Source organism: Otolemur garnettii, unplaced genomic scaffold (assembly GCF_000181295.1).
Source record: "Otolemur garnettii isolate 467f Iridium unplaced genomic scaffold, OtoGar3 scaffold00364, whole genome shotgun sequence".
Classification (NCBI taxonomy): Eukaryota; Metazoa; Chordata; class Mammalia; order Primates; family Galagidae; genus Otolemur; species Otolemur garnettii.
The window spans coordinates 39,083-50,463 of record NW_003852759.1 but is presented as its reverse complement, the minus strand read 5'-3'; the positions used below and the strand labels follow the sequence as shown (position 1 = coordinate 50,463).

The 11,381-nt window shown below is 50.2% G+C and overlaps 1 protein-coding gene across 1 annotated transcript in view; it reads right to left on the bottom strand.

The window, feature by feature from the left end:
* The window catches only part of PDCD1 (programmed cell death 1), a 9,925-nt gene extending 5,811 nt beyond the window's left edge, over positions 1-4,114 (bottom strand). Inside the window, exon 1 of the mRNA XM_023509107.1 lies at positions 4,039-4,114. Within this exon, the coding sequence (XP_023364875.1) occupies positions 4,039-4,114 (76 nt within the window). The remainder of the gene's footprint in view (positions 1-4,038) is intronic.
* Positions 4,115-11,381: the final 7,267 nt, after the last annotated feature.

The window sequence follows — 11,381 nt, the reverse complement described above, 5'->3', positions numbered from 1 at the left end:
AGCCTGAGCCAGAGCGAGACTCCTGTCTCTAAAAATAGCAGAGTGTTGTGCTGGGTGCCTGTAGTTCCAGCTACTTGGGAGGCTGAGGCAAGAGAATTGCTTGAGCCCAAGAGTTTGAGGTTGCTGTGAGCTGATGCCATGGCACTCTACCAAGGGAGACAAAGTAAGACTTGGTCTCCCCCCGCCCAAAAAATTAAAATGTCATCCATTTACTTCAACATTTGGTAGAGGGACCCACTTTTTACTTGCTATGTGTGTGCTGAGGAGGGGCTCAGGCCCTTCTCTGTTTGGATTCCACCAGCTCTCACCCTGGGCCCCTGGGCTCCTGGCCCAAGAGCACCTTGTTTTGGATTCACCCAGACTGGCTGGGCTCCCAGTCTCCCCTGCCCCCACCAACTGATTAGATAGGGAGAGAGCTGGCACTTGCTATCAGAAGCTCAAGTACCACCCAATCCCCTCCCTGTGCTCATTGGGACTGCTCCAGCACCTCCTGCTCCTGGGGAGGCCCTGTGCAGGAATGCTGACTCCAATAGACTGTCTAGCTCTGACCCAGCCCACCCAGGAGTTCCCATCCAAAGTTTACCTTCTTTTTTTTGACAGAGTCTCACCATGTTGCCCTTGGTAGAGTGCTGTGGCGCCTCAAACTCTTGGGCTTAGGCGATTCTCTTGCCTCAGACTCCTAAGTAGCCAAGGTTTACCTTCTTGAGGAAGTCCTCCTGCCCTCCTTAGCTGCTAGGGGCTGACCAATAAGGTAAATACAGATGGTGCAGAAAAAAGTATACACATTTTAAGAAAGAAAAAACTACATTAAATTTGTAATATTCAATATATACCAATAACTAAAGATGAATACAAGTCATGTTGAGCACCTCTTACAGTTGCAGAAGTCAAACATGACTTGAGTATTACAAGTTCAATAGTTTTTTCTTTTCTTAAAATGTATATGCATGTTTTTGGTATCCTCTGTACTTTGAAATGACCACCACCGATTCCCGGGTAAAGTTATATTTGAAATACTTTTGTGGGATTCCACAGTTTCCTTAAGCTTTTTCACTGGGATCTGAGGAGGAGGGTAGGCTGATGAGGGAGGGCTGAGCCCCCCACCCCTACTGCCACTCCCACAGGAGGGAGGGCCTCAGGGCGTGAGCATGGCAGCCCTTGAGGACACCTGGTGGTGGTGGGACACTGACCTCAGCAGAGGGACTTGCTGTCCGGGAGAGGCCCTTACAGATAACACATTCCACAGGCATACCTAGCCCAGATCCTTCTCGGGGTGGCAAAAAAACTGCCTGGCAGCCTGTGGGGCCCGTTGTTCATCACAGAGGGTCCCCTGACAGGTTCCCCAGAAGGACCAACACTCTGTCTGTGGTGGTCCACAGCCAAGATGCAAGCCTGACCCACCTTGGGCAAATACCAGGCACAGCCCTGGACTCTTCTGGAACATAGGACCAGCCATAATAAAGAAAGGTGGGGCTGGTCTAGTCTCATGACACCTGAAAGAAGCAGAAGCTCTGGACCAGGTCCTGGTCAGGTCAACTGGGGTGGCAGGAGTCTGTATGACCATGGTTCAGTGTTACTGGTGCTATGGAAGGGTGTAAGAGCTGGAAACAGGTCTTTATCCCTAGAAGAGCTGGCTGGAAAGGGAGGAGTGAACTGCCTTCTCGTGTCTGGAACTAATGTTCAAATGGGTAACAGAATGGCAGCTGCGTGGGTATAGCTGGGAAGTGCCATAGGCACGTGCTGAGGCCCTGACCTGAGGAACTCAGAACATGAGCTTGTTAAGGAGTAGAGGAGGTCACGCTGGAATAGGAGGCCCTAATCCAATATGACTGTGTCCTAGAGAGAGGAGAACCTGTACAGGGAGCCACATGTGAAGACAGAGGCAGAGATTGAGGTGTTGCTTCAGCATGCCAATGGCAGTAGACCCCAAGGGCCAGGGAGAGGCAGGAATAGATTCACCCTCAGCACCTCAGAAGGAACAGGGGCTGCCAACACCTTAATCTTGGATGTCCAGTCTCTAGACTGTGACAGGACACATTTCTGTTGTTTGAGGCGCTCAATCTGGGGCACTTTGTTATGGCAGCTCTAGCCAAGTAACCTGAAAGCAAATGTTCCCATATTATCAATTAGGGATGCCAGCTGCAGGATGTTCATTATTGTGCCCTTTACCTCTTTTCCATATAATATTTTTCAAAATAGTATGTTGGAAAAAATAAAAAAGTTGGGTTTTAAAAAAATTTGTTATGGGCTATGCTGGATGGTTTCCGAAAATGACCTGTTTTAATTCTGAGGACGCCATGGGGCAGGTATTATGATCCCCAGAGCAAAGGTGAGAAAATAGCAAAGAGGCAAAGAAGTTACAAAGCTCACAAATCAGCTTTCACCTGCACCCCTATTTACTCTCTTGCACTAGGGCAGGGTCCAGCAAACCACTGAGTTTGGGATATCTCAAGTAAAAAGCACCCTCAGAGGGGATGATTAGCCATGGGACTTACCAAAATAATCAATATAGTGAACAAATTCAGAGGGCAAAAAGCTGTGTCATGGCACAAAACCCCTGCAGCCAGGGTGGCCAAGTCTGGGATAGCACGGAGAGAACACCAGTGATACACGTGTACCTTGATGAGCTACTCTGTGTTGGGTATTCGAGGTGGGGTAACCAAGGCATGCTGATTCTAAGAATACCCCCAGGTAATGAGTAGAAGCGGGAGAGTCTGGCTGCAGAAATCTTGCTCTCATCTTTCCCTACTCTGTGGAACCATCTTGAGGACATGACACACAAGCAGGGCCGCAGGGGTGAGTCATGGTTCCCCTCTATGCCTTGGTGCCTCCTCCCTGGCCGACTGAATCCTTTCTGTACTTGAGCTTAGTCTCCCCCCAAAAGGCCACAGGCTCTCAGACCATCATCTCCAGCTCTGGTTTCACCATCAAGTCCTGAGAGAGACCCATGGGCCTTTCTTGGAGGGCCCAGGGCTGAGCTGAGGAGAAAAAGGAGGGCCCCAGGGCAAGGAAGCCCTAGCCACCTGCAATAATGGAGGTGGAAGCCACAGAAGACTGAGGGGCTTTTGGGAGTCAGCACAGCCCCAAGGATGCCCCTCATCTTATCCCTTCATTGGCCATCACCCCAGGCCTAGAGTGGGGAAAATAATGCTCTCCAGGCCTTGGTGTCCCTCCTGCAGGCTGGTCAGCTACAGAGGGCAGGTGGGAAGTGAAGGACTGAGTGCAGGGGGAGGCCCAGAGGTATGTGGCACCAGAGGAGGTAGACAGTTTGACCAAGGGCACCAGGTGGGCAGTCTATACATGGTTCTCACGGCCAGCACAGCTGCACCCTAGGCCCCGCGCTGCCTCCAGACTAGCAGAGGATCTTAAAGCAATGCTCAGCACTGTACACACTGCAGTCCTGGCCTGAAGTCCTAGAGCCACATTCCCTGCCAATGAGGACATGTTGAGGGACAGATGAGCAATCTTTACCGGAACAGTTATACTTTCGATACCTTGGGAAAATGTCATCAATTCATCTGAACTTTGATGTCACAAAGCCAAGCTCAGTCTACAGGACAACATAACTAAGGACAGTGGGCAGAACCCTAGCACAGAGCCACAGGCGCCAAGGTGTGGTACTCTGGCCAGCCTGACCTACTGTCCCATAGTGAAGGACACTGGTTTGCCTTGCTCCATAGGAAGCTGACAACCAGCTAAGATAGGACAGAGGCTCAGACTTTCCAGAGCGGAGATGGGTGGTACCTGTGGCTCAAGGAGTAGGGCGCCAGCCCTGTATGCCGGAGGTGATGGGTTCAAACCCAGCCCTGACCAAAAACTGCAAAAAACCATTATATCCAGAGCAGAGAGAGGAATCAGGTTTGGATTCAAGGCCCAGGGAGGGCATGTCACCTCTATAAAGCCACAAAGCACTGGGCAAGCAGCCATGCTGGGCTGCCTCAGGGCTGGCCCCACAGAACCCTCCCTACTCGCCAGCCAGTGACTGATGTAGGAGGTTCCTCCAGATCCCCCATTCCAAGTCCCCCTGACCCCACATACCTAGAAGCCATCCTGGCCGCCACCCCAGCTGCAGCACAGCCCACACGACAGGCCAGGGCACCTGTGGGGTCCACATGCCCAGCGCACCAGCCCGCGCCTGCCCCCGTAGCTGCCTCCTCCTCCTCCTCCTCCTCCTCCTTGGCTGCTCAGACAGACGTGACAACGGAAAGGAAACTGTCCCAGGTCAGGGCAGAGGGAAGGCACGCCCCTTGCCCCACCCCCTCTTCCTCCAGCTCCCTGTGGGCGGGAGGCAGAACCGGTGGGGGAGGGCATAGGGATAGGGGAGGAGGAGAGACAAATGGAGAAATGGGAGAGACAGAGACAGAGAGGGGAACAGGAGGTGGGGGAGTAGGTGGCCCAGATGCCCCTGCCCACGGGAGGTGGGGGGTAATCTCTCAAGCGCAGGGCTCCCTTCCTTGCGTAGTTTTGTTTCTCTGCTTATTTTTTTGCCGCTTCCATTTCCCATCTGAGCTGCCCTGCTCAGTGCTGGGAGACTGGCTGGGAGGCCTACATGATGGAAGGTGCAGGGCCTTCTCACCCACTGCCTCTGTGGGGCTGGTCTCTTTCCCCCCATCCCTACCCCGGGCTCATTGTTAGGGAGCTATAAGAGTAGTGGTCTTCCTTTCTGTCTGCTGGGTGCTGGGTCCTGAGCCTCTCTTAGCTCTCTGGGCCTCATCATTCAAGCCCCTGTTGTGGGTGAGTGACTGGTCAGGCCTCTGGTCCCCCTAGGGTTCTGGGGTACAGATGGCCCTGCTGAATGGCAACTGTCTGGGGGCAATCCCCACACCAGGCTGTGGGCAGATCTTTCCATGGCCACATGCCTCCTGATGGCCTCCAGGGGGTGGGGGCTTGATTGTAGGGGGTGGATTTCCTTATATGCCTTGACCAGCCTCCAGCCTACTTAGGTTGGGGTGGGGGTGGGGTAAGGGGGGTGATCCTGGGCTGTGCAGGGCCCAAACCTGGCTGAACAGCCCTCTCATTTGAGAACAAGTTTGGTTATTTCATCACACTCTGCTCTAAGCATTTTATTACAGTGAATGGAAAACAGGAAAAATGAAACTGCTGATATTAGTGATGAGGTGCGTGGGTCTCATCAGCCCAGAGGCGGAGTTGGAAACCGCCTCACAGCTGTGTGGCAGCCCCAACTCAGAGACACACTGCAAAGGGAAAACATTAAAGAACACCGAAACAGTGGAAAAAGAGCATCAAAGAAGTCTGTGAGGCGACCCAGATGAGGAAGCTTGAGTTTATGAGCAAAAGGCCACTCAGCGAGAGTCTCAGCGACTAGGCGCTGTGTAGGTGGTACAGAGGGTGGGAGGCGGGTCCTGCCAGCCAGGTGGGCTCAGCCGGTGCCTGGCGGGGGCACCTGGCAGGGGTCACTGTGCCTGTTAGACAAGTGGGACTGCAGTGGGTCTCTTTACATACCCACTCTTGTGCAACCCCAGGGGCCTGGAGGGGGGTCATAGGTCTCTGGGCTGGGGGTGCATGGGGCATCCTCCAGGACCTCTGAGCCTACTCAAGTCAGGCAGTGGTATTCACAATCTCTGTCCTAGTTCTGAGGACAGTTTTGCTGCCGCTGGCCCCCCAGAGTGGGAGCCTCTGGGTCCCACAGGAAGGCTCCAGCCAATTGAGATAGATTCTGGACACAACCTGTCCCCTTAGGACTGAGGTTATCAATGTTTGATGTTTATTTATTTATTTTAAAATTTCAGATTAGGTACAAATGGTTAGGTTAATGTTTGCATTTGTTAGGTAGGGTCCCTGTTGTAGTTGTGTTCCAGGAGGTGTGCCATGTACCCCTACATGTACTCCCATTAGGTGGGAGCTCACCAATCCTCCTTCCTCCTCCCTGCATATTTTTGATGTTTAATCTCAGTTCCAGCTCAGCCATAGGGCCTTCCTGGGAGACCCCCCCCCCCCACTGCCATCTCCCACCTCTTTCTCTCTCTCTCCTCCTTCCTGTCCCATCCTGCTTCCCTTCCTTCCCCTTCTCTTCCCACCTTCTCTTTCAGTCTTTCTTTCCCTCATTCTTCCTGAAGTCTCCTTAGGGCAATAGGAGAGAGGTCCTGGTGGGGGTGGGCTCAGCATGAAGCCAGAGTTTGAGACTGGGCAGCCTTGTTTGGTGACCCTGTATCACTGCCACTAGAGCTCCTGAAAAGGGACGTGTGGACCTGAAAGGTCTGGGGGCTGCTGGGGGTCTGGGGTATGAGTCTTGAGGACACAGCCAAGGTGATAAGGATTGGCTGGGCCCTGGGCCTGGCCTGGTGGGCTGGGACCTCGAGGGGCCTGCACCCCAATGTTGCATTCCTGGCCCCTTGCCAGTGTCCTCCAGCACACACAGACACACAACCCCTAATTCACACAATCCCCAATACAGGCATAACACACAATCCCTAACACAGACACAACCCCCAACACATACACCCCTGACACAGACACAATCTCCAGCACACACAATCCCCAACACAGACACAACCTCCAACACACAACCCCCAACACACACAACTCCTAACACACATATACAATCCCCAGCATACGCACTATTTATTTTTTTGTTTTGAGACAGAGTTTCACCATGTTGCCTTCAGTAGAGTGCTGTGGCATCACAGCTCATAGCAACCTTAAATTCTTTGAGCTTAAGCAATTCTCTTGCATCAGCCTCCCAAGTATCTGGGAACTATAGGAACCCACCACAATGCCCGGCTAGTTTTTAGTTGTACTTGTCATTATTGTTTGACAGGCCCAGGTTGGGTTTGAACCTGCAATTCTATGTATGTGGCTGGCACCCTAGCCACTGAGCACAGGTGCCGAGCTGCACACACACTATTCTTAACACATATCCCAAACCTCTGCCTCACACACAGCAGGGGTCTCTTATCTTCTATCACCAGAAGATGAAGATGTGTGGGGAGGGGGGCTGGATGGGGATGGGGGCATCTCGGGCTGGTTGGACACTCCTGCCCCTGCCTAGGCTCCTTTCTTCACCTTTCATGAGGATGGGCTCAGTGGTCCCAGAAGGGCTGCTCAGACCCTGTGCTTTTCTTTCCTACAGACAGCCACGCTCCCTCCCAATATTGAGGCCTGGGACTGGGGTGGATCTTATCTGCAACAAACGGGGAAGTTGGGGTACTTGTTGATTTATTTGCCATTTTAAGAAATTATACAGATGTTCCCTTGCATACTTTCCTCAGTGTCTCTCAATCATAACAGTTTGCAAAACTACAGGACAATGTCACAACTATGTTGGCGACTTTGGTAAGATCTACTGACCTTACTTAGCATTCCCAGTGCTGCCTGGGTTCTTGGGTTTGTGTGTATCTAGGGTTACACAATTTTAGCACAAGCAAAGACTTGTGTGTCCCCTCCACAGTGAAATTGCAGAGCACTTCTGTCACCACATACTCATACTCACATCCCTCCTGGCAACTAGGCCTCTGTCCTCCATGTCCACCATTGTCTCATTTCAACAATAGTAGACAAGTGGGATGATGCAATCTATGTCCTCTTGGGCTTGACTTTTCCATGTAGCATTGCTGCCTGGAGCTCCACTGTGTGTTTCAGAGGTCGGCTTCTATCCCTGATGACCTGTATGGCCTCTGGTGTGGACATGCCACAGTTTGTTCAGCCATTCTTCTTGTCAGGGGGCTATGAAGACCCCAGCCCCAGTTGGGTTTTCTCTGTGTGCTACTAGCAAGTGGCCCCCAAACTTGAAAGCACTTTGACTCAGCCATCACTAAAAGAGGAAACCCAGGAACAGCAGAGCTGGTGCAAAAAGGGAAAGTTACACAGTAAAGCAAAGCACAGCAAATTAGCAAAGTTTTATTTCATAGGATATACTTAGATTTATAAGCAGATACAAGTTTATAAGCAAATAGAACACACCTAAGAGAGGTATGAGTCTCTTCCTTGTGAATGAGAAAGAAACCCTTACAAACTTTTCCCCTTGTATTTATTCCCTAATTCCTAGCTTTGCTCTACCTACTTCTAATGTTTATGCATTTCTTTTACCGAGGGTCTTGATCAAACTGACTCTACATTATTCTGAACTTCCTTTTTTTTTTTTTTTTTTTTGAGACAGAGTCACCTTCAGAGTGCTGTAGTGTCACAGCTCACAGCAACCTCAAACTCTTGAGTTTAAGTGATTCTCTTGCCTCAGCCTCCCAAGTAGCTGGGACTACAAGTGCCCACCACAACACCCGGCTATTTGTTGTTGTTGTTGTTGTCGTTGTTGTTTTAGCAGGCCCAGGTTCGGTTCAAACCCATCAGCCCCGGTATCTGTGGCTGGCGCCCAAATCACTGACCTATAGGCGCCAAGCCACTCTTTAGTAACTTCTTCTTTGGAAAGTCTCTTAAGTTATTAATAGGTCATTGATTCATTATGGGATGCTGGCTAGCTTCTTTAAAAAATTTTTGCTGATCAAACCTTCTGTAGGGGTTTTAGAAGTTGAGCAGTGCCAGAATTTTAAAACTTTCTAACTATAATCTTGCCTAGTTCTGCTTTTGTAGTAGCTCAGAATAGTCTATCACCCTACTCTGCTAATGTCTAAGCTAAGGAACCATCTGTTGCCTCTGACTCAATAATTATCTGTTTTTCTTTTCCTTCTTATTCTGTTCCCAACCTGTCCCTACCACTTCTCTTCACCTACATGTGGGCAGATTCCAGTTCTAGTTGATTATGAGTAAAGCCATGGAAATTCTTTGTAGGACAGGGCACCTAGGAAACCACATGGGGCCAGGCAAGAGCTCTAGGACAGCTTCTTAAGACAGGGGTCTTGCTCTGAGGACACTGGGCCCACCCAGCCTTCTGGTCTGAGAAGAGGACCTTTAGCATTTCCAAGGTGTTGGCCTGAAGGTTCCATGTGACACCCAACACATGGCAGCTGGTGAGGAAGGGCAGCATGTGCTGGAACATGAGCCAGCATAGATGGAAAGTTGGGGAGAGGGGTACCCCATGCTCTCTTGCGGCAGAGGGAAGTTTCCACCCACAGTGGGACAGGTCCCAGGGAAGCACAGGAAGCAGGAGGATCATCCTGAAACTGCTTCTGCAGTGGCAGGTGGAGCCACCGGGAGCTCTGACATGAGTGCAGGAGCAACACAACAGCTGACCAGGTGGAAAGGGTGTTGTGGCTGCCTAGGCTGAGCTGTGTCTGAGGTTGGAACAGGAAATGGTTAATTGTGTTTGCAAATAAAAACTTTCTGTTCTATCTTGTTTTTGAAACATTTCCCAGAAGTTAAAAAAGAACACTTAATTTTATCTGCCCAATGTAAGTACCTCATTTTAAAAATTTGAATGAGATATTTCCACAATTTATTATATACAAGAATAAAGATAGATGGGTGATTTGTTAAGGTGGGGTGTCATAGGTGTTCCTGCCCCTCCCCCATTATTTTCTAAACTTTCTAGAATGTGGTTAATGCTTTAAGTGTGAAAATTTCAAATCTCCCAATATATGTGTGCATGTCTGTGCGTCTGTATGTGTGTGTAGGTGTGAATGTGTGTGCATGTATATGGTGTATGTGTTATGTGTGTTGTGTGTGGTGTGTATAGTGTATATAGTATGTTTATATATTAGGTGTAGGGTATATCTGTGTTCATATATATTGTGTTGTGTGTATAATGTATATTTGAGTTGTATGTCACATATGTTCATGTGTTTTGTGTGCGTTGTGTGTGTTGTAAATATAGTGTATGTTTTTGTGTTTGTATAGTGTGTGTATCTCTGTTCATATATATGGTGTGTGTTGTGTGTCTTGTGTAGTGTGTGTTTGTCTGCATATTGTGTGTAGCTGTGTATATGTTCACGTGTTGTGTACATAGTATGTTTCTGTGCCTGCACGTCATGTGTATCTGTGTTCATGTGTGCTGTAGTATATGTGTGCTTGTATATTGTGTATAACTGTGTATGTGTTCATATGTATAGTGTGTGTCCTTTGTATATGTGTGTGTGGGGCACTTTCTTGCCTTCTCACCCCACCCCTGTGGGCATCAGTCAGTATCACCCTGGTGGATGAGGTGTGGCCCAACCTGGGCTTTGAAGCTGACTGAGCTGGGACAGATATGCAGCTTTTGCCTGTGAATGCAGGATGCTCCCCCCAAAGGCTGCTGTCCCCACCTGCAAATGCAGAAGTCTCCCTCTCATTGTCACTTCTGCAGGATGGCCTCCTTAGTCACCAGGGCTAATGGGGTGGTTGTTCGCATGGCTCCACAGACAGTAGCAGGGCCTTTACATGCAGAGCTATCCGGACAGAAGCTGCTGCCCTGGCTGTGGGCTCTGGGAACCCCGTTCTCCTGTGGCAGCCAAGGGGCAGGCAAGGGGCAGCAGCTACATAACACATGGGGTGGAAACACACTCTTGGCCTATGGTGGGCCAAAGGGCCTGGGTGTTATAAAACTTCACACCCTCTGCTGAGATTCAGCACAGATTGCACAGCCACCAAGCCCTTTGGCTTCCACTCCTCCCTCCCAGGCAATAGTGCCTCTGCCACTCCAGCTTGAAGGGACAGGTCACTGTAGGCAACTGTGGCCGGGATGCAGCTGAGCTCTGCCTCATAGGGAGGGTTGCCTCTGTTGGCCAGCAGTGTAGAGACTGGGAAGGAGTAGGCAGGTGCTCTAGGGGTAGGTGCGGTTCCAAGTCTTCCTCCAAGTGGCCCAATATTTGTAATAGTTTGTGAAGCTGGGCATTTATGTTTAGGCATTTATGTAAACGTTATATATTTCCCACTAATAAGAAGTTTATCAGGCGGCACCTGTGGCTCAGTGAGTAGGGTGCTGGCCCCATATATCAAGGGTGGTGCGTTTGGGCCCAGCCCTGGCCAAACTGCAACAAAAAAATGGCCGGGCGTTGTGGCAGATGCCTGTGGTCCCAGCTACTCGGGAGGCTGAAGCAAGAGAATCGCCTAAGCTCAGGAGTTGGAGGTTGCTGTGAGCTGTGACGCCACAGCACTCTACTGAGGGCAATAAAGTGAGACTCTGTCTCTAAAAAAAAACCCAAGAAGTTTATCAATGAATCCCCAACAATAAAAAAAAAAGAATTAGAGGTTTTTCTGTGCTGTTTTCCTTAAAGAATAATCACTGTTGCTCAGTGCCTGTGGCTCAAGTGGCTAAGGCGCTGGCCACATACACCCAAGGTGGCAGGTTCAAATCCAGCCCAGGCCTGCCAAACAACAATGACGGCTGCAACCAAAAAATAGCCAGGTGTTGTTGTGGGCATGTGTGGTCCCAGCTACTTGGGAAGCTGAGGCAGGAGATTCGCTTGAGCCCAGGAGTTGGAGGTTGCTGTGAGCTGTGATGCCACAGCTCTCTACCCAGGGTGACAGCCTGAGGCTCCTGTCTAAAAAAAAAA